The sequence below is a fragment of the Rhipicephalus sanguineus genome, chromosome 4 (genome assembly GCF_013339695.2).
Source record: "Rhipicephalus sanguineus isolate Rsan-2018 chromosome 4, BIME_Rsan_1.4, whole genome shotgun sequence".
NCBI classification, from domain to species: domain Eukaryota; kingdom Metazoa; phylum Arthropoda; class Arachnida; order Ixodida; family Ixodidae; genus Rhipicephalus; species Rhipicephalus sanguineus.
Genome location: NC_051179.1, coordinates 12470297 through 12497733, shown reverse-complemented (window position 1 = coordinate 12497733; position 27437 = coordinate 12470297). Strand labels below are relative to the sequence as shown.

The following is a 27437-nucleotide window of genomic DNA, read 5'->3' as shown; positions in this document are numbered from 1 at the left end:
TGCTTGTGAACAGTTGCCACTGCAGTTTCAAAGCAGATCTTTTTTTTACGGCTGATTCACAACTGAAAGGTACATTGTTCTATTTTAAAATAATAAATCACTAGAGAAAAGAAAAATGTTTTAGCTGTGAGTCAGCACAGTGTGCGTGCCATTGGCAAAAACATCACTGAATTAAAGGCATCACGCAGCACTCACCTGTGCATTGGGTTGCACTACCTTGCGTGGCACTACTGGCACAGTTTCATCCTCAGTAGCTGAGCTTGTGCCTCCACCGCTGCCCTTCAAGTGCTGCTGGTTGCAGCCCGAGCTGAGCGAGCCGCTGTTCGGTGCGCCGAGGCGTGAAGACGACGACGTTCCCCCTTCTGCATAGGGTGGAGGTGTGGCAGATGAGGAGGAGCAGGAGGGGGTGGGGCCCAGAGGAGGTGGAGAAGGACTGGGCACCGCCCCCTTCGGGGAGGAGCCTCCCCCACCAGCCAGGTCTGCAGGTCCCCGCCTTGCCACGTTGCTGGTTATGGACACAGTCAGGACTGGGTGACGACCTATCACTGGTGATGGTTGCGCTTCTTCTATCAGTGTTGGAATGCTGGCCAAGAAGATGCACACAAAGTGAAAAATTATCAAGGGCACTCGTTACATAAAAAAATCGTGTATCATGGACTGAAAAAGAAGTAAAGCGTGCTTGTATTGAAAAAGGCTAATGAAAAATCATGTGTTATAAGAAGTACTGGGAGATATGAAGATAGCTCTACTTACACAATGTGCAGTAAGAAAAAACACACAATGCAACTTGAAAAAAGAAAAGAAAAAGAAAAACAAGAGTATGAAAAGAAAGAAAATTGTGGCGCCATTCAATTTCTGCGAGACCTAGATTTCGTATAAAGATGCCATTGACAACGTGCAGAACCTGAGACTTTTGCCTGTGGTACTTGCATAGTCAGTGCTCACTGCATTCCAAGCATTACAATGTGCAATGTGAAAAAAAAATATCTACATAATATCATGTCTTCCTCATCAAAAGCAGAGGTCTGTGAGATGGCATGGGCAACAGGCAGTTGACGCATGACTAACTTGATCACAGTAAAATTTATCGCTTCTCGTCTGCTGCTATGAGCAAAACAAGCTTTTCACTGAAGGCAGCACTACACCCACTATTACAGCTATGAGTTTGAGCACACAAAATTTGTCATTCTGAAAAAGAAAAAGAAAGCATCACAAGACCTGTGAAAGCAGGAACTTTCATCACTGAAATTCAATGCTCCAGCAGAGCGCTCTGCAACAGTACTGACAGTGCAAAGTGGCCAAAAGCAGCAACGGGTCAAAGCAGCCATTGCGGTTCATGCTATAGTGAGTGAAACAGCACTAAACCAGCAATAAAGTGATAGATGGAAAGTGAAAGAATATAAGTACACTGTAGACCCATTTTGTAAGACCTCATTTTTCGCTGCGTGTTGGCAAAGGCAGATCATAAATACAGTTAAATCTGCCTATAGCGAACCACCATACAACGAACTCCTCGATATTACGAAGTTTTTCTATTCCCCGCCGTTACTCCATAGAAGCACATGTATTTGCGACCTCTATGTAACAAAGTAGCAGCGGGAGACACTCTTGATACAGTCGAAACCCGCGATAACGAAATCCCGAGGGAACGAAATTCTCACCGCAACGAAATATTTTCGGAGCACCGGCGAACGCCCATAGGAGTCAATGCATTTCGTAAACTCGAGACTACGAAAGATATTCATACTGCAGTCCCTCATTAATGAAATTTTTGAAGCACCAGTGCGCAAATATTCTACTCTCGCAACATTACCTACATTCGAAAACTGCTGAAATGCATTCATGCTGCACTTAAATTGCGCAGAACTATCGCTACAGCACACTTGAGAAGCAGCCGCTATCATTGTTTACAAAAAAAAAAAAGGCTGGCGACAATGATGATGATGATGACTTGCCGAAACACCCGCTCGTTCTTGCGGACTACGTAGCCAAATCCACATTCCTCATGGGGTTTCGTTGGTTGGCTTGACTCTGTGCTTAGCTTTGTCGGCTTTGCGCGCACATGGTCGCGTGGGTGGAGCGATTTGTGGAGCGTTTTCTTGGTCGCTTGGTGCAACGTGAACTGCGTGTGGCGACTGCTTCGTCCGATTTCGCTGCCTGCGAAGATGCCCGCTCCAACGAAAAAGCGGAAGTTCATCACGCGAGATAAGGCGCTCATCAGTGAGGTGGAAAAGGCAGGGAAAAAATGGACATGCGAAGAATGGTGTTGCTGCAGCTGTGCCACGATTCGCGCTGATCCGGCGAGCAGGGAAAAGGTTCGCCTGTAGGCCTGGGCTCCTCGAGCTGGGGTGAACTTTCTGGCAAACGAGATTCCACGAGAGGCGAAATTGTTGCGGGCAAGGCCGGCAAAGCAAACTTACTGCGTGCGCATTCTCGGCCAACGTTCCCGCAAGAGCGAAATCCCCCGCCGATCGTTATTGCGGGTTTCATTTCGAATTTTCCCTGACAACCTAGGTATTTTGCTCCAAACCTTTTGGCATCCAGCCGCTAGTGGGGCCAGCTGCCCGGCGACGAGCGCTCGTTTGTGCGTGCTGTGTGCGCGAGGCGAGCAGGCGAGGCCTGGGCTCCTCGAGCTGGCTTTCTACCGCGGGTGCCAGCTTTCTTAAAAAAAAAAAAAAAAAAAAAAAAAATACGGCTTTTGCATTGGCAGCGCAACTGTTCGGTTGTTGCAGTAGTCTCTGAACTGCACTTTGTTAACGTGACACCAGGTGATGCCACTAAAAAAAAGAAATCCTTGCTCCGTGTCGTTACGCTTCGAGTTTGTGCCGCATATGGAGTTCGCTCTTCGTTTTCGACGCCATGCGCGCATGCATGGTTTCACTGTGCGTGCATGGAGCAGCCCCTGACGACGTGCAGCTTTCGCGATTTTTTTAATGCCGACAACTGTGTCATCCCTACCGAGGAGATGTCAGATTAAGCACTGGTGGAAACTGTTCACGACCACGGTGACAACGACGGATCTTCGGAGGTCGACTCGTCACTGTCGTCCCACGCTTTGCAGTATTGTGCCGTGCCGCGGGTTCGCGAGACTGTGGCCTCCGAGATTGGCTCCGGCAACATGCCGTCGCGTTGCTGGAGCCAATCTCTGAGGCCACGGCTAGACGATGACGGAGCAGCGTTGTACTGATGTCCTACGAACATTCAGTATTGCCATTTTTCACAAACAAGTAATAGAGCAAAATAACTCAGTTTTTTTGCCGCTAAAAAAATGTTTTGGGTGAGCTCTGTCTTCAATTTCCTTTGTGTTTAATTTGTGCGTTTCTTTTTCGAAGTTTCGTGCTGAAACTGGATATAGCAAAAACCTGTTTATAACGAACTTTTTCGGGAATTTGTCAATTTCGTTATATCCAGGTTTAACTGTAACACCAAGCTTAAACATGTTTACAGTAATGACATGTGGAAGGTTCTTTTTCTTATCATTTTTGTGTGCAGCGCTCGTTTTTCTCCTCCAAACTTTTACAGTGATAAGTTTCCAAGCATGCTAGCATTTATCTCTTGTCAAGTGGGGGCCCCACCTCATGCTCTTGTGGGCTGAAGTGGTCGTGACGGTGACACCGCAGCTGGACACCCGGCTTGTGTGCGCGGCTGGGACCGAGCTCAGGTTGTGTCGGCTGTTGAGTGCTGAGAGACTCCGGTTGACAGGAGAGTTGGAGCTCAGCTTTGACATGCTCATATGCAGGCCACAGGGAGAGCTCAGCCGGCTATTGCTCTGAGCATGGGGAGCTGCAGCAAAAATCATTACTATGGCTACATACAGATACGTAAATCGTCGACACACTGAAGTGGGCAATAGGCGATGGCTGCTTTGCAGGATAGTCTTAATGAGTAAAGACCCCATATTCTGCTGCACATTAGAGCATTTCTGCATGTCATAAGAAACCAAGGTGCCACTCACAACACTCACAAGTTTCTGGATGCAGTCAAAATGTCAAGGAGTTTGTTGTATTTGGTTTTTTATGTCAAATGACCGCATAAGTAGCATTGACACGCATATGCATATAACAATCACACATGCGCTGCGTGCGTGCACGCACGCACACACACACACACACACACATGCACACAAAGAGATTATATACCTAGAGACAAAAATGTCAGGCACAAAGACAGATTCATTTTCTTGATTAACTCAGACTGCATGCAGAATGTACCTTATGCCTGGATGCAAGTGCACTTAGAAAAAAGCTCTTGAGCAAGTCACATGGCCTTAAGGTGTGAATGAACTTGGCAGAATGTGGCATATACATTGAACATGATTGGAAACAAAAGGTGCACAACTGAATTGGTGCAACATGTTTTTTCTTCTATTTTATTTTATTTTGGCACTCACCTGTGTCACCCCTAGCCATTTAAACAACAAAAGATGGAATCCATCTTAGGTTCTGTGAGTGCAAGAAAATATGCCTCTTCCTGCAGTACAATTTTGATGAACAGCAGTGCTTCAGCAGTGTTTTGCAGCACAGCATTGTGACAGCATTTCACATGGCAGTGGCATGTGGCGCTGTTCTGTGCAACAAACCATACTGAAAGCTGCGTTCAGGTGACCCCTATGCTTAGTTTTTGCAAAGACATAGACTCACAAAATAAAGCCAGCTTACATGGACAGAGGGATGGATGGAAAGAACGCCCCACATCGTTCCGAGTCCGCTAAATGTTAAACTAGTCGAACCCGTTTATAACGAACTCGATAGTGCAGCGAAAACTTGTCGTTATATCAGTAGTTTGTTGTAAATGGACTCGCCCTTAAAAACATGCACTTAGCGACCGAGGCGCTTTTTTTTTCTGCGCATTTTTATTGAAAAGTGCTAACAATCCCTCCGGTGAGAAGTTACCGTATATTGCCGATTATAAGTCGACCCCCCAACTTGCAACCCCTTCTAGGGGAAAAAAAAGTTGACTCCGAACACAGCCTCATGCTGCGGCCATAGCTCACCAATAAGCTTTTCAGAAGAGGGAGTGATGCAAAGAAACATTTATTTGCCCGTGAAACATTGCTTATCACTCGTCGTCGCTTGTGACAAGGACGCAGTCACGGTCATTGCCATCATGTGAGCCACTGCTGCTGCTCGCCGTCGGAACGGGTGCCGGTGGTCGTGGACCCAATCTCAAACCGCCTCCTCAACGGTAGGGTATCGTCCAGACTTCGGTCTGCGAAAGGAACGGCGTGTAGCAGCGCACGCGAAGATCTTGGCCCTTTGTTTTCTCCATTCCCTCACGCACTTTTCCGACACATCAAACTTGCACCCTGCTTCAACGTTGCTTTCCGACTCTGCGTAGAGGATCGCTTGCCTCTTGAAAGTAGCGCTGTACTGTTGCCGGCGTAGCGGTGGCATCTTGGCGTCTGTTTGGCAGCGTCGCAAATCACGCACACCACTGCCCGCAAGCGAAGCGAAATGCAGAAACGGCGAACAGACGTGAGTGCAAAAAGACGCGAAGACGCTTGTGGGCGCATGTGACTGTTCATGTGGTTTAGTTCCCTGCGAAGTGTTGCCAGCCCACACGGCGCTGCCAGCTTTTTTGTGGAATGCCGATGGTTTGTCAACGAATTGTTTCTATTGTATGAAAACAAAACTGCAGGGCGCATCACAAGATAAATTCCTCTTTATTCATGGAGCACCATTCGCCCTCTATCAAAGGTTTAAAATGCTGCTTTTGAGACCGTGTTTCCGAAGCAGTTCGCATTAATGCCGCGCGGCGGTGATTTTTAAACGCGTGCCGTAGTTTCGCCTCGTGTGGTTTCACTATAGTTTCGCGATCGTCGTGGCAGATCACAAAAATGTCCGGCTCCGGAAGCGGCGCGCACGCGTTGGGAGGTAGCTGTTGCCGCGACTCCGCTGCCTCTGCGGCTGATGTTATTGATGCGTCGAATAGCAGAAAATCTGAGGACGACGACCTTTCGTTGGACCCCACAGATAAGTCGACTTTACGATTCCGTGTATAGGTCGACTCCGATTATAGGTCGACCCCCGAACTTTGGAAGGTCATTTTATAAAAAAAAAAAAAACGTAGACTTATAATCGGCAATATACGGTAGGCCTTTTCGTGTTGTGAAGCGATGCTTGCTGCGTGCACGAGTGAATTAAACCGCCTTTGCAGTGAGCGAACACCGTTTCACTGAACCGCGGTACCCTGATGTGGAGCCGATCCTTCCTGGTTAGTTGCGTGCAGCGCGTCGCCTACTCGGCTCACACCATCATTGCCGGCCAGCTTGCTGTATTACGCACATTTGTGCGCTCTTTGTGCCTGCTTCACTTCCGACTGTGCATGGGTGCAGCAAGTAGCCTGTTCGTTCAATGTGGTGAAGACAAATTTTGCAAGCAACGCGCACTCTACGTCTCCGTGATGCTCTGACGGTCCTGCACAACAGGCGCGGCGCGCTTGGCTTGTCGCCTAATAAAACATGCAGTATACGCTCACTGTAAGTGCATCGATGTTTCTCGGTGCCCGTGCCGCTCAACATCAGCGAGCTACTTTTGTTTCTACGAAGCGACGCACACTTTATCACGCACGGCGTGGCGGCGGCGATCTTGTGAACGGCAGCATTGCGCGCTTGTACTGCTTGTACCGCCGTCAATCCGAACAGTGTATGCCACACGTGCAGCCGAGACGATAGCTGCAGATGATTATGATAAGGTTGTCGGCGATAAGTCATAATGGCAAGTTAATTGCCGGCCGCCACATCGCCTTCACTCTCTTCTGATGCTTATCCGTGAAGGCATCACCGCAATCGTGCGGAAGTCGTAATCAATGATAGGCCGGTCTCTGCCGTTACTGAAAAGACTAAAGAAATTTTGCAGCACATTGCGGCGTCGACACAGTGAACTTTTAAGCGCCGAAGAGTTATTGCAGTAATCGCTTTTATGGCTTCTTGCGTTCCAAGGCATAAGTTCATCGTAGGCGGTCGTAGCTGCAGAGAATGGCGCCAGAAAAGGTCGTTGGCGAAAGCTGACCACAAGGCTCTATGTTGCCTCTTATTTCTTTCTTTTTTTTTTTTATTCGTCACTGCCATTCTGCCACTGAAGAAATGCCACGAAAGTGAGCGACCTCGCTCGCAGCGTCCGAAATTAGCGTGCAGTGCTCCGTGCCGATCTAGGGTATCTTCGTCACGTGTTAACTGGAGCGAGGCACGCGCCTCTGTCATGCTTTAGAAGGCCTGCTTTAACTTTATTGCGCTTCGTATATGCTACATTTTTACCGCGACCGTGTCTGAAGTGTTTGTTGTAAATAGGCTTGTGCGAATAGTAAATTTCAGGTTCGAAGTGAATTCGAAGTGAATAGTGATTTGGTAGGATAATTTCGAAGTGAATTCGAATAGTATATATCGCACATTATAAAGAAAAATGAGCATATTTGTCATGACCAAACTAACCTGCACAATATTTTAAAAGTTGAAACAAGGCATATGCCATTCTTTTTGGTTCAAAGTGAAGTGGAAGCAACTTTGAGTACATAGTAGCAGGATTTGACTTTCGGTAGAATGCAAGTGATAACCTGTAAAATACGTTATGTTTTAAAATTTACTATACTCAGAGCATATAAGCCAATATAACAAGCTTTTAAACTTAAAGAATGATGAATCGATGTGAGGGTAATACAGTGAAACCTCATTAATTCGAACTCGGTTATTTCAAAATCCGGCATAATTCGACAGATTTCTGCGGCCCCGTATTTTGCAATGTAAATTTGAGTGTATAATTTGAAGCAGCGGTCAGTACCGGCTTGGTACATTAGAAAACTTTGGGTGCCATGTGCTAATTCCCGATCCCGATTTAGCCGCAAATCCGCAGAAACAATGACCCTTAGGAGCCACAAGGCAATGCAATGTAGCGATACTAATGAGTGACAAGTGAAGCATCCCAGCCTCGCTGCTGCCAGCGAAAAAAAAAAAAAGTTAGGGTTTTGCCGCACGAGCGAAGCAATGAATGCGACAACAAGAAATTAAAATGTCACAAGAATAACCAGAAGCAGCTCGATACTTGCAGTGTCGCTGAAGCACAAAGAAGGACACCCTAAAAGAACGCACAGGCAGGGCATGCCTGAACTAACAACTGCCACAGTTGTTACGGCTATGTGCTTGAACAACGCGCTGCAGGTGTTGACAATGGAGAATCAGACGGTCTTAGATATTTCTTCTTCTTTTAAAGTGCAGCACGTGGGGTGACCCCCTGCGTCTCCTTCCACACGGGGGCGTCTGATGTAAGGTGTGCCCGGTGTTCTTCGTTTTTTTTTTCCCTTCCACACCACGAGTGGGTACAGAAAAAGCCACTTTGTCGTGTGCGTCTCAAGGGCAGTTTTGAAATTGAAAGGTTGTGTGATAGAAAACATGCTGACGCTCCTCCGAGATTTGCTTACCAGCAGCACTATATGGTGTATATAAATAGCTCGCCATTATTTCGCCGGCGCATACATGGCGTGTGGCTGAGTTGTTTAACGCAGCGCGCTGGGGAGCGAGGGGTTGCTGGTTCGAATTCGCGGTCGGGCACTTCGGAATTTTTTTCTTCTGCTTTATTTTTCGTTGTGCTTTTTTAATTTATACACATACATATACATATCCGGCGCATGACGGCGACGGCGACGGCAAAAATCAGCCGAGAGTGTCCATATAATTGCTATCGCAATAAAAGAAAAAGCGGTCTTGTGATCAGTTGAAATGTGCACCTGCGGAAAAGTAGATGTGCTTCACTGCAACAATGTGGTGACACGCGGGCAGCATGACGCATCTTCTCGTAACATCCGCAGGCCAGTGAAAGAAACCCACGTGACCGGTAGAGGAAATTGGGGCGCCATCTATGAACTGGGATCAGAGTTAAAATCTGCGTTCTGTCTTTTTTCTCCCAACTCTCTTCAACCCCCTCTCTGGCGGGATCAACTCCCTCTCCTCCGGGAGGCGCACTTTGCGCCGCCTTGCTGGCGCCGCTGACTTTGAAATCTGTTAGAAAGTTTTGTGTCTGGCGTTGCTAAGGCATGCGCTAGCCGCCCTCGTTCGTCCGTTTCATGGCACTTGCTCGCTGTGTGCTTGTGCGATGCGATGTTTTACGACTCACACAGTTTGTGCATCGTGCTCTGTTGCTCGAATACTTACAGAACAAGTCCCAGAATATATGTGCCGGCCCCCAAAAGAACGACAGGTGAGCGCGCCCTTTGAGTCGCAGTTTTCATTGTGTCAATTTGAATTCACGTCCATACCGAGTAGCTTTTCTCTGCAGTGGGGCTACAGTTAATGTTTTCAAAAATGACTGATTTGAAAAGGGCACGATGCTGCGTTTACATCGTTATACGAACAAGAAGCGGACATGAAGCCCATGCGACGTAACTATCGTTACAGGTTCACAATTCTCACAGAACCGGGTGCTTGAGTGTGTGCTTTGCATTTGTCTACGGTTAATTACTTGCCATCGTCTATAACCACGTTTCTGAGGCTCTAGGTAAATGTATGAAAACTTGTACTGCTCTCAGATGAACAAACGAGTTCCCTTTTGTACGAGTCGACGGCGCTCTTTATCTGATTGGAACTTGTCACATTTCTTCAGTATGGAAGCGTTTTTAAAGTATTGCAGAAGGCCACACACCTGATCAGTGTGCCCAGAGAAAAGCTGAAGAATTGCAGAATCGGGGCATTTCAAAAAGAGATGCCATGAATTCTTCGATATCATCTGTTCATTTTCTCCGTGTTTATCATCACGAGTTATACGAAAATCAACGTTTTTGGAAATGTAGTCAATAAAGTGCGGCCAATATTAGTTGTGTTACAGTAAAATCTCGTTAATTCGGATTTCACAGGACCGGAAAAAAATGTCCGAATTAAATGAATGCCGAATTAATGAATGAACAGAAAAAACAACATTAAAATCAAGTTGGAGAAGCATACCTTTATTTGCTAAAGTATTTTGTAACGGTCGTCTGCGTTTTCGCGCAGATTCCGGCTGACATTACAATTTTTCTTAACTCTTCCAAATGGCCAACAGCACGCAAACTGTCGAAAGTGCTCAGGCAAACGTCCTCTAGTATCAAAAGCACCTCCGAGACTAACCGTGAGGTGCAATGAGGTGGCGACATCATTAATAATTTCTTAATCGGGCAGGAGACCAGTCGTGGTGACACAATCATCAATCGCGATGTAGCCCTGAAGCGTCATATCTGTGGGAAGGACAGCATCGAAGGTCGGGCAGTCATCATCAGTGGACTCGGCTGACACCTCGTCGATGTCATCGTCAGCTACTGCCGCATGCTCGGGCCTCACATGCAAACACGGTCACAACGGAAAAAAAAAAAAAAAAAAAGAACTCCGCAAGAAGAGACGGTGGCGACACAACACAAGGGAAAATGGCATTGGAGGTGCAGTGGAGCAAAGAAAGAAGACGCCAACGTTCGGTGATGGTGCGATCGCCCCCACTAGTTGATGACGATGGAGATGTCACTCAGGTTTCGGTTTCACTCCAGTGGTGCCAGCGCTGCTTTACCACACTTTTGTGTAGCGGCAGCCGTCAGCATTTGTCCAAATTAAGCGGTGTGGAGCCCAATTCTGACGAATTAATGAAGGTTTGGTCCCATAGATTAACATGCACTTTGGCTGGGACCAATAGAGCCGTCCGAATTGTCCGCATTAACGGGTGTCGAATTAACGAGCTTTTACTGTATATGTGGAGTTCATTTTGACATCTTTAAAATGATCTTTACATTATTATTATATTTTTAGGTATTTCAACTGCTTTCATTGTTTTTGCATTGCAGTGAATGTTAAATTTTGTTAGTTATGATCATTTTGTGCAATATCGTGCGCATATATCAGAAGCACTTCTGCACTTTCGTCAGTATAAAAATTGTGTTTTTTAATATGTGCCCTAGTGTTATGTTCTGTTTTTTATTCCACTGTTCTTTTAGTTCTTAACTTTGCCGAGAACTTTTGTGTTGTTTAGTGATCATGAACACGTGTATGTTAATCTCCGGTTAATCTGTTAATCCCTTCTGTTAATCTCCTGAGCCTGTCGTCAGAAGCTGCTAGAAAAAATTTGTTCTGGAAGATATCTGGAAAGTTTCTGGTTATCAGACGCCAGAACGAGACGATACGTGCTCGCCGCCATCTTTTTGAGGACTCGACAGATCGCAATGCGGGCGCTTGGGGACTTCACCTTCGGTTGCCATTACGCCGGGCGTTATCTTTTAAAGCCCGTTCCGCCGTGCGAGATGGTGCGACTACGAGTGACGGCGAACATACCAGCGCATGTCTCAATTAAGACAGAACGCAAACTGATCAGCGCGAGTGTGCGACGTAGTATGCGATAGCCGCGAACAGCTGTCGCTTTCGGGGACGCTTATACACTTTCGCGAGATTTCGCATATCGTGTTGTACCGCGATTGTTATGTGCACTGCGAAGAGTTGAGCTTGTTCGGGGCGGCAGTTTTCTTCAAGGATGGGGCGAGTCGCGCGTGATCTTGCGAGCATACGTGATCGTATCTCAAATGCGTATGCTCGAGAATATCACTTCCGCTCTTCGGCACACCTAGCCCCATATTTCCAAGCAGCAACGCAGAAAGAACCGACGCTCATGCGGTGCAAAGTTTCATCTGCTGACACGGCGGTAGCGTTTCTTTAAGTTTACACTGGTTGTCCCAGAGTTCGATTTTGCAATATTCGGGTTGACTCAGGATTTCAACGCACGTGACCACGACGTTATTTCCGGTCAGGACCGGAACTAGCTAGCTGACCTCTGGCTGCCAGTCACTAGTGATATGCCAGGAGTTCGAAAATCAAAGAGTCCCTCCATGTTTTTTTTTAGAAATAAATGTTTTTTTGCACTTGCACCTCAATATGGGCTTGTCAGCCTCAATTTTTACTCGATTCGGATCGTACGTTTTCCCGGATCATACGTAATTCTCAAGACCTTACCGTTTCTTAGGCTGTGCTGAAAATGCAACGCTGTGCACAAAAAAGCCCTCTGCCAACGATATGGTGCTGCCACCTGGCAGTGGCTCTGGGTTCTGCACAAGCTCATGTTTCCCAACATATTGCCAGATGGCATCCATATCTCACGCAGCGCCTCCTCTATCATCTTTCCACGACATTTGCAGCGAAGCACGCAGATACGCGGCCAATTTTTTGTTCCTTTTCTTTTTTTTCTTGCGCTGGCAGCAGCGAGGCCCGCCGTTTCCCTGGTTCAGCGGCAAAATTGGGACAAAGCATTGCTGGAAAACATAACCCTTGGAGCCATAAACTAGCAGGCACAGCAAACGACCACCTCTGATTACTTCCAGTAATTCAAAGTTCCTGGCATCCCGCTTTTTGCATGTTTGGTTAATTCGAAAACCCACTTAATTAGAAGATTTTTCACAGTCCCAGTGACTTTGAATTAAAGAGGTTTTACTGCATGTTCATTTAACCTTGAAGTGTGGCTTCATGGTTGTGCGGATGTCCCCTGGATAGGGGTATTCACGGTATAGCACCCCTCTGCTGTAGTGAAACCACCTTAACAGGGGGTTACATGCGGTTTATATATATATGTCTACTCGTTCATTTCGAATACTTCGAAATTTCCTAGAATTTAAATTCGTGTCAAAGCGAATTCGAATACTGTAATATTCGTTCGAATATTCACACAAGCTAAGTTGTAAAAGTAGGAAGCTTTGAAAAATGTTTGCTATATGTGGACGCAATTTCAATGGGTAGAATAGGAAAATCGTAAGTGCACCGAAATATGGTTGTTATAACCGATAGATCGTTATATCTGGGATCGTTATAAGTGGGTTCGAGTGTAAAAGCTGTGGTTCTAAGAAATCACATGCCTATCGCTAGGTTTGATACGCGTGACACGGGAGAGTGAAGTTGTACCGTACAAGCACTGGTGGAACCGAGAAATGATGCCTCTAGAAACCTTTGGCTCGCCAGAAGACTGCTTAAAAAAATACATGCTGTAAGGAAAAGAAAACCAGCAAGACAGGGCTCCCACCGTGGTGCATGTGGTTTGCTGAGGGCAAGCGGGTCATACTCCGGTGGGCCAGCTGACCCGAACCCAGGTGGCCCAGGGAACGGGCACTGGCCTCCTGTGACGAAGAGCCCAGCAGGCCAGCTGCCCTCGAAGCCTGACTGGCAGCAGCACTGCCCACTGGCGTACGCCCGGTCGCTACTGCCGGCATGGTGGCACCCCGGCTGGATGAAAGGTCGTGCCTACTGCCACCGACTTTGACAATCGTGACGCCTCCTGTCCGGTTTACGACTTGTGCTCTGAAAAGTGTGGCATCACATACACCACTCACTTCAGCAAAAGTACAAATGCGACCTCTTTCAGCAAAACCCAGCTGAAAAATGCGCTAGCTTAATTACATTTTGGCTGTTACTCTTATGTCCTTATCAGCTACGTGTACAGGTTCTGTTCAGCAGAACGATTCAAATGCAGCTCGCATGTTAACTCATTGCTTACTATGTAACAGGCAAACAAATACTGCAATGTACTGTGACCTTTGTTCCTTGACTGTAAGAGACTTCACAAACCACAGCACAAACTCTTCAATGCCAAGAGAAATGCAGTAGTGTGTATATATGCATAATTGTTTGTCAAATTACTCCGTGTGCGCTGCTTTCTCGATTGACACAATGCTTGACAAAAAATAAATGAAGTGCAGGCACAGCATACTTTCCTGTCAAATAAATTTAAAAACTACCTAACCTAATTAAACAGGCGCTCGCTAGTAAATAGAAGTACATTTATTTATTTGCTTTTGTTACTTGATGGAGTGCCGATGGAATCAAAACTGATTTTTTGCTTCTGTTCAGTGCGCCTTTCAAGAGTGCACAAATGGGCCTGGTCTCCCCCAGAAATATTAGGGATGGGCGAATAGTGAATTTGAGGTTCGAAGCGAATCCGAAGCGAATAGTGGTTTGGTTGAATAATTTCGAATCGAATAGTTCGAATAGTATTTACCGCATATGATTAAGAAAAATGAGCCTTTTTGTCATGACCCCTGCACAATATTTTTAAGGATTGGAGCTAGGTATGAGTGAATGTCACTTTTTTGGTTTGAAATGAAGCAGTCTTGAATAGTATCATGCTTTGAAAAGCAGTCGGGTGCAAGTTATAAGTGGACGTTGCAATTTAAAAATTACTATACTTAGCGCATATAAGCTTTTAACACGCTTTTAAACTTTTAAAAAAAAAAAACATATGTACATTTAACCTTGAAGTGTGGCTTCGCGGCAGTGCAGATTTCCCCTAGATGGGTTGTTTCACGGCACAGCAATCAGACGCTGCAGTGAAACCACTTTACAGGGGGTTATGTGCGGTAAAATGTATACATATATTCGTTCATTTCAAATACTTCGAAATTCCGAATAATCTAAATTCGTATCGAAGCGAATTCGAATACTGTAATATTCGTTCGAATATTCGAAAAGCCCGAATATTCGCCTATCCCTAAGAAATATCTATGCAGGTAGAGCATTTATAGTACTGTCTTGATTTTATTTATGCTAATTAATTAAATGCTAATAGTAGATTAAGTACAGTGCCACAGGAGATTCAGCAAAGTGATGTAGAAGACAACCTGTGGGCTGCTGTGGCTGCGTCTGCTTTTAGCTGGTGCAGATAAAAGCGAATTGTGGATGAGGCCACGGGCTCCGGTAGCTGACTGCAGATCTGAAAAGAGTAGAAGAGACACTCAGCTCATGAACTCTTTTCAGCGATTGCTTGACTGCTGAGCGATTATAAAAGGCGCAAAGCTAGACAAGGACAACAGGTCAACATGGACACTGCTGGATTGCTATACTTTAATTATTTACTTATTTATCGGCACCACATACACTTGTGCACCTACGTATCTTGTATTCCACACATTTCTTTCAACATTCAGCGCTAACAGTTGCAAAATACAAAAACAACCCACCAGCAGTATTGCAGGTCCCCTTTGACATTATACAGGGTGAACGTGAGACGTTTAAATCTGCATAGTGCATGGTCACGACCTCCAAGGTCAGGTGGCAGCCAAATCTTGGAGCTGTGCTCAGGTGTTTAGTGGGGAAAGGCAGAGTTAGATGGAGTAACAAAATTAGGGAGTTCGCAGGGATGAAATGTAATCAGGTCTCACAGGATAGGGTAAACTGGAGATAATGGGGAGAGGGACTAAAACAGGCTGAGAATGATGATGATGATGATTTATGCCCTATCTCATAACCACAAGGAGCCCATCTCAGCTGCTTATGTGCTATTTAATAAGCTTATGGGTTGTTAAAAAGAAAAAGACAAGTAATCGCCCTGCAGTTTTGCCAAGCTTGCTTCGATAATTATATGCTGCAGATCTATAGCCAATTTAGCCAAAGAAAAAGAGCATTGAAACTGTCCATCTTACAGGAACTGACAATCAGTATTTATGGCACCTGTTTTCTTTAGTGCAACAGAAAGCTTGCCAGTCAGAGTGTCCAATCAAGGAGTGGTGACGAGGCAAAAGCTGTGAAACATTTGTTATCCGAATTTTTATATCTGCAATACTGACGAATGTTGTACACACAACACATGCTGCTAATAGTGGCAGGTGAGCACCATAGCAGTTCGTGTTCGTGTGCTGTGATTTGCTGGGCATCCATGAATGCCACGCACATGTGCCACAGCTCGACATGGTTCAACTAGTTGCCGCAAAGGCAGGGCCTCTTTTCAGCATTACCTCTTTTCAACTCATATAATAGGCATAGAATAAAGTGGGGATGCCTAATAATTAGGGGTGTGCGAATATTCGAAATTTCGAATATTTTTCGAATAGTGTTTGCTATTCGATTCGATTCGCACTGGAATTTTACTATTCGAACTATTCGAACTTCCCAAAAACAAATAGAGTCAACGTCCGATTGAAAGTGACCCCTTCAGATTTTTAATATGCTTCACCTCATTACACTCTCGTATTGCGGCAAAGCTGCCTTTCAAGCTCCGTTACGGTCGAACTTTGCCAAGACACAAAGTCCACTTGAAAGTGGTCCCTAGATTTTCAATATGCTTCACCTCACCACACCTCGGTGTAGCGGCAGAGCTGCCTTTCAAGCTCCGTCACAGTCGAACTTTGCCAAGACACAGTCAACGTCCGATTGGAAGTGCTCCCTAGATTTTTAATATGCTTCACCTCATCACACCCCGGTATTGCGGCAAAGTTGCCTTTCAAGCTTGGTTACGGTTGAACTTTGCCAAGACACAGTTAACGTCCGATTGAATTGTCCCTAGCTTTTCAATTTGCTTCACCTCATCACACCCCGGTATTGCGGCAAAGCTGCCTTTCAAGCTCTGCTACGGTCGCAAATGTATCAACTCAAGAAAACGCTGGTTCCAGTATGGAGATGAAAGATGTGGCAGAGGTGGGGGCTCAATTAATGCTGTTTTGGACCTGAAATTTGGGCAGGAAGTCCGAAAAATCGGAAGCCGAAGCTTTTTAGCATCCAAGATTTCAGATGTTCTTATATATCGATGTCTACGAGGCAGATTTGGAACTTCGGACTTGAAGGGAGCACACCCTTGTCCACCACATTAATTGGGCTTCCACAGAAGATGAAAGAGGATGCGAGGCTGAGGAAATGGCATCTTTGCCCATCGTGTGTAAAGTGTTGTCGGCAACACTTTGGTTGCACCAAATCATGTACATAAATACAATTCGGCCTCTACATTGCCTCACTCTTGATAAGAAAGACAACTATGAAATATGACCCCACCAGTGCTTCATCAACCTAGCGAAAAGAAACACTTTCACATTGCTATCTCACAAGAACATACTTAGGGATTCTCTGCAACTTTTTCTGTAATTTCACTTCGAATTACTCGAAAAATATTTGAGAAATATTCGAAAATTATTCGAAATTATTCGATTCGATTCGCACTCAATCTTTATTATTCGAATTCGCTTCGCACCCAAAATTTTGCTATTCGCACAGCTCTACTAATAATGTACAGACTGCAATTTCGAGCACGAATTGTGGAGCGCCTAAACAACAGCAGACTACGTACAGCAACCCAAACTACTCATTCATGCAGCACCAAGGGTTTTGCGCCAGGCAATGCGACGTGCCGGTTTTTGTGACTTTCAAATGCAATTTAAAAATACAAATCCTATTCAAATTGCAAAAGGAATGCTCAATTCTGTCACTACAAATCATAAAACTTAAGTCTCATGACACATAATCTGGACAGTTGTCCGTCCCTTTAAAAACAACTAGCTATGACTTGCCATTAAAATTACTGAATTCATGATGCACTTCATGGCATAGTTGTGCTGTAGCTGTGCTTACAATTGGTGAGAGTATAAGACAGCTCAACCGGTACCTGTGGTAAGCAAGGGGCAAGCAATGCAGGGAAGGCATCTCCAAGGTGCTTGGCTTCTCGCAGCAGTGCCAACTGTGTGTTGTGGTCCCCTTTGGACAGCTGGCTGACCAGAAACTCCAAGCACTCCTGGGCACGCTCCTGCATTGGAAAAAAACATGTGACCCAGTTGAGTACATCAGCTGCGAACGGTTCTCAGAGATAGCCTTGTTGTCTCATATAATATGCCTACCACATTGCAGGTCGCCTTTTAGGAATGTGACAGTTTACATGTATATGCCACACAGTGGTCAGCACATAATATTATTTTAAAACTGCAGTCAGCCAAAATATCATTTATAAAAAGGAGGAAGAATAGGACACAGCACTGAGACTTTGGCGACACCCGAGTCCACACTGACAGGCAGTTGCTTGAGGAATATTCATTAGAAAACCACATACTGCTTATGAGATGCAACATATGCATGCACCTAATGACAAAGTTGTCTGTTTTTGAACGCTTCTAATAGTTTGAGTGCCAGTTTAGAATGAGAAATTTTCCTAAATGCCCTTACAAAACCTAGATAACTGTATCTATTCGAAACCGGTTATCAACGAGTAAGGTTAAATCATGGGCTGTTTAAACTAATTGCTTTGCTATAGCAAAACACCTAAAGCCATACTGAGCTGAGCAGAGAACCAAACGGATCTCTACAAAAAAGGAATGTTCTTATGAATTACCATTGGTCAACTGTACAAACTTGAAAACAATTACAAGATCAACTTGAGGCTTCTAGCTGCCTATGCCATGCAATGAAATGGGATAATTAAAAATGAGTGGTGCCATGTAAAAGAAAAGAACACTGACTGCACTCAGCCGTCCCACAGTAGCCATGATGTGTGCCACCAAGGTGAGATGGACTGGTTGAGCAAGAGCCACTGCCTTCATCTTGGGCAAGTACTCGGCAAACAGCTGGGGCTTAGCTGCTGCCAGCTCTTGGAAGATCTTCAGCACAGAGCCCGTCGTGGTCGGACTGCCTAGGCAACTGCTCAGCTGGGGCACATTGCTCTCCAGCAACTGGAGTAAAAAGCATGACCAAGTTATGCATTAGTTTAGCAGCATACAACTACGGTCAGGTACTACTCAAGAAGTCAGGAGAAGCCCCACACAGATGACTACAGCATGGCAGCTGATCGCCTTTGTGACTTAAGAAATAGTCTTGCTCATGCACTTGGCAATATTCTTCGAAGGCGGGGTCACCAGCTGTGGCTCCTGATGTCAGTCCAGAGTGCATGACCATTGGTACAGCTCAGACCACTTATAACGTAACCGCTTACAGTGCAGTACCGGCTATAGGCCTCGACAGCTGGTATGGTGGCGCTGCGGCGCTAGGACAGTCAGTGCCGCGAGTAGCGGCCGCGCGCGTGATCCCGTCGCGGCATGCTGCGAACGCCGCTCTGTGGGAGCAGAGCAATGGTATTGCGGAACGAGCAGAGCGCGTGATTGTGTCGATTCCGCGGAACTGAATACGTAGAAAGTTATTTAAAATAAAAGCAGTCTTCTTCACGGCAGTGATCTTTACGCCGCTAACCATGTTTGCGGCGTCAGGGAGCAAACTCTGTCAGCAAAGGGGCCCTTCGAAGTCAGTTGCAAGTGTGTGAAGAGCGTTGACTAGGACGTCCGCCTTCAGGTTATCAAAGTTTTATCAAGGTCTTCTAATATTAACGCGATAGCGTTAAAGAGCTCGTATCGCAGAAATTGCGCTGTCGGCGTCGGGGCCGTTGGTTGTGAGCGAAAAATCATCATCATGTCCGTGACCGAAAAATCGAAAAAGCTGCAAATAAAATAAATAATAAAAATGTTGGGTCCGAGTGAGAATCGAACCCAGGCCGTCTGCGTGGCAAGCAGGTGTTCTACCACACAGCCACGCCTCTGCTTGGAGCTGCACTGAAAGTAACTTTCATGCTTCCCAAAAATATGCGTCCTATATACAGGTGTCACAGTACGAGATGTAATATCGCAGTAGTATTGCGTGGTACAAGTGTACATTGCCATAGGGCGTCACACCATGTCGATATCCGAACGACTTCGTGGTTTAAAGATAGCCACCCATTACAAAAGGCGCACACATTAGTGCGCGTATTCCCTTAAGACCACGTAGTGGGTGCATCGCAACTTCGAAGAAGTTTCTCGCGCATAATTGCTCCCGGTTTAAAGCACGCTACCCATTACATAAGGCACACGCCTTAGTGGGCGCATTCTGTTAAACCCTCGTAGTGTTCGAACTGCGCAGTAGGAACAGAATATCGCTATCGCGTTCAGCTCTTAAAGGCGAAGCTTAAGCGTCCCCCAATTTTTTTACATTAAATTAAAGGCATTGTGACGAATATGCGCCTCCATCCAGCAACATCGCCAACGCTCGGCACGCTCAGCTCGTGCTTTTTCTTCCCTCATCCATTACGCGAAGAGCGACCTTTGACTTTTCCATCCATTCTCGCTATTCAGCAGGGCTTCTCGCTATTAATCAGTCTGCGTGTGTTAGTTGGTGTTCGGGCTAAGCAAGAGAAAAAACGTTCGTTCCTCTCACTTTTTTTTACGCTGGCTCGTTCCCTTCGGACTTTTCAATGATTTCTGCACATTTTCCCAGCTGTCTATAGACCCAATTGCAAATTGTGGGAGCAAGGTGCAGATGCAAGGGTGGACGCTGAAGATGGAACAAGGAGCGGGGGGAGAAAAAAAAAAGGGATGGCTGTGGGGGACAGCGGCCCGGCGCAGGTGCGTGGTGTGAGGAGAGGGAGCGGTTGCGCGGCCGACGGAGAAGCCTTTGCCCCCTTCGGCCGCTTGACATGCGCGCTTCATCGTTGCTTCGTCGTAGAGCGCAGATATCGCGCGTGCAACCTCGATTCCCCCGCAAGTAACAATGCTTTGAGACGCGATTGAGCTTTCGCCTTTGCCACCAACAGGCGGACTTACAAGCTTGAGAGACTTTTTCGGGATAGTTGCCGCGGCTGTTCTCCCGATCGCGAACCGAAACTTTGTTTCACGCGTGATGCCCTCGGTTTAGCTCGCGAGTGCGATCTCTTCTACTCCCGATCTCCGTGTTGCCTAGGGCAAGCTTCTCGCGGTGGCATGCCAAGTTGCAACGCGCACGCTAGGCCTAACGAGCGCTAGCTGCCATGTCGGCGGTCGCGGACTACAGAAGTTGCGGTTTGGTGCCGAGTCAATGAAACATTTTGCAATTGTTGCATTTAGAAGGGGTGACTTACATCTTTTACGAAAACGCGGGCGTGCGTGTGAAACACTCGAGTGGTGGTTTGTGGTCGCCACCGTTTTCGACATCGCGGACGCGCAGTGTGTTACCGCGGCGACTTCCCGTGACGGCGCATTTTTTCTGCGTTCGTTATGTCGGCACCGCAGGTCCGCGGACGCTAACAGTTCAACATTTTCAAATGTAAGCAGATGCAAACTTACGCCCCAGTCGCATGCCGCGATAGTCGGAATCGCGCGCCTGCCTGTTGGTCATGTTTTGTACACGTGCAACCTTTCAAAAATGTTGTTTTGGTTATAGTGCGGTACCGCTTATAGTGCGGATATTCGCGACTCCGGCGATTACGTTATAAGCGGTCTATGCTGTACTCACTTGTGTGCATCCGCATTTGAGGAGGAAAGCTTCTAAAGCTGTACACGACAATACATAATGCAAGTCACGCTCTACAACTTCCTTTCGCGCAGTACACATGTTTAACAACATCACACCTGGTAACCAAAAGATGCAGACAATAGTGCCATGTGCATGCGTATCTAGTGGTGTTGGTCAGTACTACATGTATTCATTAACAGTGTTTTCATAATACTGTAGCTCCTAAAACAATGTCAAACCAACACCAAACCTTTAAACAGAACGGAAACATACCAATGTTTCCTCGAGTACACTCGGTACATCTTATATGAACGGCTGATGTGATGGTAGAGGCGACTAGGATGTTTCCCATAATGCCTCCCCATAACTCGCATCCTATTAAAGCGACTACGAGTAATTGTTAATGCAGCAGAAAAGCAGACAGCTATGGTGCTTTCATGAAAATTCATTTCATTTCAGTTCAGTTCAGCTTACTACCTTAAAGGCCCCCTTACTGGGATTTTACTTCACTATGATCTATGTGCTCATAAAGAAAGTGATTGGCTGCAATGGCACAAAAAGGAAACATGAACTATAGACTGTCTGTTGCTATGTGACCCTGATTGGAAGTATGGAACTAAAGCAGGAAGTAATGGCATCTATGTGAACATCCATAACCAAATTTAAGCTACATGCTACCTTAACATTCCAGGGTTCAGCATTGAAGACACTGCCCTGCTTTGCCATAGCCTCTGCAGTGCAAGCTGTCAAAAAAAAAAAAAAAGGAGGAAGCAGCAAGTGTTGAAGGCAATCATCGAATGCCACTAATTTTGCTTCTGCTGAATGCATTCAAGTACTTTTTGCAGCAAAATATAATTTCTGAAACTTTGTCTTTCTATATAAAATCCTATTCATGACCGTGGTAAAAGGTGCCACCCCTCCAACTGAAGCTACAACTACAAGTTCACAGATCACCTTTGAACACAGAGTATCATAGACCAAATGAAGAGACTAGAGAATAAACATGCACTGACAATGATTAGAAATGTGCAGCACTGTGAAAACCGAGAGACATGCTGCACCCACAGCAGAGCAGTGAATAGTAAGCAAGCAATAAAGCGCTCAAGCATATATTCACTGTGGTTCAAATCATTCCATGATTAATCAAGAACTTGCAACCCAACTCCTCCTCTCCTAAGTGCATTAATACATGATGCACATTTTGCAGCATGTTCCCAGTCAATATCAATGCACTAAAAGCGAAAATGCAGGATGGAAAGACAAAAGTGCTATGTTGCACTCTGTCTATAATTTTTCTCGTCTTCAGTGCACTGCAGTTATTCACCATGACCAAATGCTAACTTGCACAATTTTCTGTACTTTTGAACCTTATTATTGCTCTCAAAAGCAGGTGATATGGCTGCGGCACTTTGCAATGCAAAGAGACACATTACACCGGTATGGTTTACCAATTTGTGTGTACTCAATCTTTATGCAGACCATAATGAAGATTTTGCTAGTTAGTGTGCGGCATTCTGTTCAAGCTTCACTATTTCAGAGAAGGCTTGCATTTCTTTACTTTGCCAGAAATTGGTATAAATTCGTGCCACATAGCTGATACATTGTTCCTAAGAAGACTAGACATAAGTAGGCTGGTTCATACATTGCATACAAGATGTTTATGAACTCACAGAGGGCTTGTGCTTGGCCACCAACTCAAAGAGGGCAAGCAAGTTGAGCTTGTCAGAGCTCTCACACAAGGGCAGCAGCGAAATGAGCGCCATCAGATGGTCGTGGATGGGCTCCTTCTTCACAACATAAATGGAGGGCAGCACCCGAGCAAGGGCATAGTTGCCTGCATCACACATTGCCACGGTGAACAAACACAGTACAGCTCTTTCTCATAGCAAGAAGAGCACAAATTAGTCTGGGATGCAATGCTCAGCTACAAGGTGCACACTTCCAGGGATATGTACTGTCGAAAAGTAATAGTCTGAAGACCACAGGGCTGCAAAGAAACACCACTTTTGGCCTGCCTCATCACTCAGGCTTAAATCGGCTTATATGCACCTATTTGACCAATGTAATGCATTGAGACAACTCCCCATTACGCAGCTGTACTGCGAGAATTTATTTGCTGATGTCAAGTCTAAACTTTTGCTCTCAGATCACACCTGGAGGTTGAACTGATGAGCTTCCAATCATGGGCGGGGACTGTGCCCAGAAACATGAACGGGACGTTCTGACATCTAAACTAACAGTTACTGTCTTCCTTCAATCCAAGCTCTTGCGAGTTTTTCACAACTAAACTTGGTCCCATCCCTCCTGTCACATCTACAAAAGACATTAGCAGAGGCAAAAAGCAGCGTGGAGTGTCTGAAATTACTCGAGTATATGGAAAACTTATTTAGTTCACCGATGTCATATTACCACTCAGGCTGTTCAGCAGGCATTAGAAAGATAAGACCTACATCTATGATAAGCTTTATCGAGGCAGCGAATGAATAATCTTCATGTGAAAGTACACCAGGCACGTACCACTGATAACACTGTCCACAATGGGCTGCACGTGCGGGGACAGAAGCTCTGCATTGTTGACAGCAGCCAGCGAGAGATAGCGGGAAAGGTTGTGACTCAGTTCTTTGTTGCCTCGGTGCAGAAACTTGATAGCCACAGGAAGTGCCAGCTTCATTACTGACTTCTTGTTATGATTCTGCATAAGCAGTACAGAAGCAGATAATTATTCACACATATTGAGTCAATTATTATGGGATGAAAAAGCACAGGCCACACAAGCTGGAGGCACATTTCATGCGTGCTTAGAGCAGAGAGTAATTTCTGCCTCTTCCAGATGACACAAACCTCTATCAGCTGTGCAAGAGCTACTGATGCTCTGCCACAAAATGAAGCTAAAACAAGAAAAGGTAAAATGAGCCTTCATATATCTACCAATTTGAACATGTGAAAATTGACTACAGGCAATCACTTGCAAGAACTTGGAAAAACAATAGACAGTGGAGTAAAACTAAGTATGCAACTGCCTCTACTAGCGGTTATCACCCTCCCTGAAAATCTGTCAACAAATTATGCTATTAAACTTTGCACCGGCCATCGCTGGCCAACATACCAGAAAAATGCAGCTGACGATGTCGGAAGCAATCTTAGCGTGTGGTGGATCTTCATCTTTTGATGAGGGACGTAGATCGTGGTTTAAGCAAGACTCCAACAGTGCAACCAGAGCATGTGCATGTTGCTCTATGGTCCCAGTGTCCCTACAGACAAGAAGAAAATAATGAACAATGCTGGCGCAATGAAGATCGGTGATTTCTAACTAGCGACAAAGTTTTGGAAAGCTCCGTTAAGCTATTAGAACGATAGGCCTTAATAAATTAGTTTGAAGCTACTACATTCTCAAGCAAACAGTATATTTGAACCGACCCTTACTATAACAAATTCGCATGCTATTACATGGAAATACCTTCATAGTATTGGAATCCCACAAGGTAGAGAAGGGGCTATGAAATGGAAAATGGCTATCCACCTGCTTGTAGCACCAAGCTACAAGGAAATTCATATGGATGTCTCAGAAAGAAAAGCGTCCCACTTAATGAAAAAAGAACAAAAATTATGGCAGCTTTGCACTAGTGGTGCCAAGCCTGAAGGAAGAGCGCAGCTGGGTGGTTTCTCTTTATTTATTTCCATCTTTCTTCTTTCTCTCTGTTTCTTTTGTCTGTTTCTTTCTTTCTCTCTCTATCTTGCTCTTTCCATCTTTATTTCCTTGCTTCCCTTTCTTTCTCTATTTCTTCGTTCCTCTTTATTTCTCTCTTTTTTACTCTTTCTGTGTTGCTCTGTTTTTCTATCTCTCTATCTTTTTATGTCTTCATTCACTTTATTTTCCTCTCTTTCTTTCTCTGTCTATGTTTTCCCGTCTTTTTATCTTTTTCTGGCTTGCCACCGTCATTTCACAGCCATTTCTTGGGTTAGCTGTTGCCTTCTTCATTTTTAGTGGACCAGTGGTGAGTAGTGAGATTTGCCCAATTTCTGTGGCACATACCAGGTGATGATGATGATAGCTGTCTGGTGACCATGGACATTTTACGGCTGGCTATACCAGATTCACTGTTAAAATTCAAACTGGTCCCATGTTCAAACCTGCGGCCAATGCTCTTCTGGGATGGTCGCTCTACCAACATAGCTCATTGAGAGTCTAGCAATCCGCAGAGTGAGGGCAAATTAACCAACAACTCGAAGTACATAGACAATGTATATGACAAATCAATTCTGTGGAATCCAACAGGGTGAAGCAAGGGTCTGTGTCCATCTTTGAACTCAAGTTATGCACATTCTCTGGAGCCACCAGTTAGCACGACCTATTGCCTGTAGTGCTGGCAACATGCGAGTTTGTCTTACCGGATGGCTGACGTGACCCTGGTGATGCAGATCTCAACCACACTTTGGATGTTGTCACTGTGAAGGAAGTCTGAGCCACTGGCAATGTCACGAATCTTGGTCAGCACCTCCGACAGGTCACCCACAATCTTCTGGTCCTCCACAGAGAACAGGTCACCTGCCCGTGACAGGTCTCGGTTCTCCAGAACTTGTGCCAGCAGCTCGTGCATCCTGGCACATTGCTTGGAAGTGGATTCCACTCGTTATCCACCCAGGGATGCTGCGAGTAAACATGAACACTGCAGGAAACCATAGCATGAAAATGCCGATACCGAATAACCACCCACATAAAGGTAAAAAGAGAGAGCATTCACTAAAGACTTCACCGGCAGTAGATATCGGAATTCCACTGCAAAGGGGGGGGGGGGGGGGGACCACTGAAAAGCTGTGCAACGTTTAAAAAGGTGAAGAAGTGAGGAGGTGAGGAAAAAAGAAATGCAAAGGAGAGATACAGCGGACCTTTCTATTATCTAAAAAAAGGAAGTTTGTGACATACATGTGAGCTCGGTTTTCTTCATTATTAATAATAGCCTGTTGAAAAAAAAAGCAAGGCATTCACCTTCTGTGTCTGCAGTGGCAGAGCGGTGATTGTGAAACATACCTAACTCTAAAGCAAATTAGAAAGGTTGCACAAAAGCTTTAAAACTAATTGATGTACACTAGTTCATCCCACAAGTTTATTTTAGGTCTGCAAAGACATTATGAACATTTTGCAGTAGTAAGCACTACTGCTCTGTTAAGGTGAAAACCTTAGATGCCTCATCAAACACGAAAAATTACCATCAGCAGCGTTGGTGGGAACACAAAATGATGAAAAAAATTACCATCATGTGATGATGGAGATGACATAATGTGACTTGACACAACGACATCATCCCACGACATAGTCGCTTGGTCAAACGTGGGCCGATCTCAGAGGCCGTGCTGGCAAACCAGAGAGCTTTTAAGGGGAGGGGGGATCTATACAATCAACTGTCTTAGGTGAATGTATAAGGGACCATGTGACTTTCTGTTTTCCTAGAAATATAAGCAATTTATGTTTTGCAAGAGTATTTATATGCAACCAATCATAAATTTCCAGTTAAATAACAATCCTGTTCATCCAGAATGATCAATTGTTCCTTTCTCTATTGCAACACAAGCTGATTTTTACAATGAGTAAATAAGATGCACAACAAATAAAGAAAGAGACGGAAAGACAGGCTGTTATCAACACAAGCTTCCACTACATGCATTGTAAGTACTGCATGTGAGGGAAAATTTTCTAATATGTGGTGGAAGCAAATCAAACAAAAGAGAGCAAAGAAAGAAAAAAACATTAAACTAAGCTTGTATTTCTAGGGTATTGTTGTGATGTGATGCATAAATTTTCTCTGCAAATGTTGGTTTTTCTGAGAATAAAGTTGGTTGCGAGTCCACGCCCTATGTTTTTGTCTCTTTCTTTGTTCCTCTAGATGATTTTCTGTGGCCTCAAGAATACCATCTAATGTACATTTTCTGCATGGGTGGCCTCTTTTTCTTGTACCTTCAAGTTTATCTTACATTGATTTTCACTTCCCTCAAACTGGTAACTCGCAAAACAAGAAAGATTAAGTTTCATTACCTTTGATTTGAAGGAATGTCAAAGCTGATCTCTTATGACCGAAACATATGTTCATTTGGCAGTTTACGAGATTCTCCAAACTATATGCCAGTATCATAGCTAAAAAGAATCTAACTGCTTTCTTTAATATTTCTTCAAGGTCCCCAACTTGCAACCATACATTACCACAGGAAACATTGGGTTGCTTACCATATCCTCGTCTTTTACAATCTTTGAAAGTCCACCCATTGGTCTCTTTCCTAATACTATTCTTTAGTGAATTCATATGTAGAGCTACTCTTTGCATTTATTCCGGATCCTAGGAAAACATAGTGTTCTACAGCATCTATTATGTTGTTATTTCTATTCTCTGTGCTTCACCTGTTGTCATAGCTTCAGTATTTGTTATGTTTAGAAACACAGCCTATTCACTCCTTTTTCTTGACTTCAGAAGGCGAGTTTTTA

General features: G+C 45.1%; 1 protein-coding gene across 1 annotated transcript in view; it reads right to left on the bottom strand.

The window, feature by feature from the left end:
• The window catches only part of LOC119389406 (ventricular zone-expressed PH domain-containing protein homolog 1), a 47189-nt gene that overhangs the window by 17896 nt on the left and 1856 nt on the right, over positions 1–27437 (bottom strand). The window contains exons 2-11 of the mRNA XM_037656637.2: positions 25352–25610; positions 24069–24213; positions 23480–23654; positions 22633–22796; positions 18190–18399; positions 17346–17483; positions 14596–14687; positions 13005–13279; positions 3576–3783; positions 196–583 (exon numbers count right to left, since the gene is read on the bottom strand). Of these exons, the coding sequence (XP_037512565.1) occupies positions 196–583; positions 3576–3783; positions 13005–13279; positions 14596–14687; positions 17346–17483; positions 18190–18399; positions 22633–22796; positions 23480–23654; positions 24069–24213; positions 25352–25560 (2004 nt within the window). The 5' untranslated portion in view covers positions 25561–25610. The remainder of the gene's footprint in view (positions 1–195; positions 584–3575; positions 3784–13004; positions 13280–14595; positions 14688–17345; positions 17484–18189; positions 18400–22632; positions 22797–23479; positions 23655–24068; positions 24214–25351; positions 25611–27437) is intronic.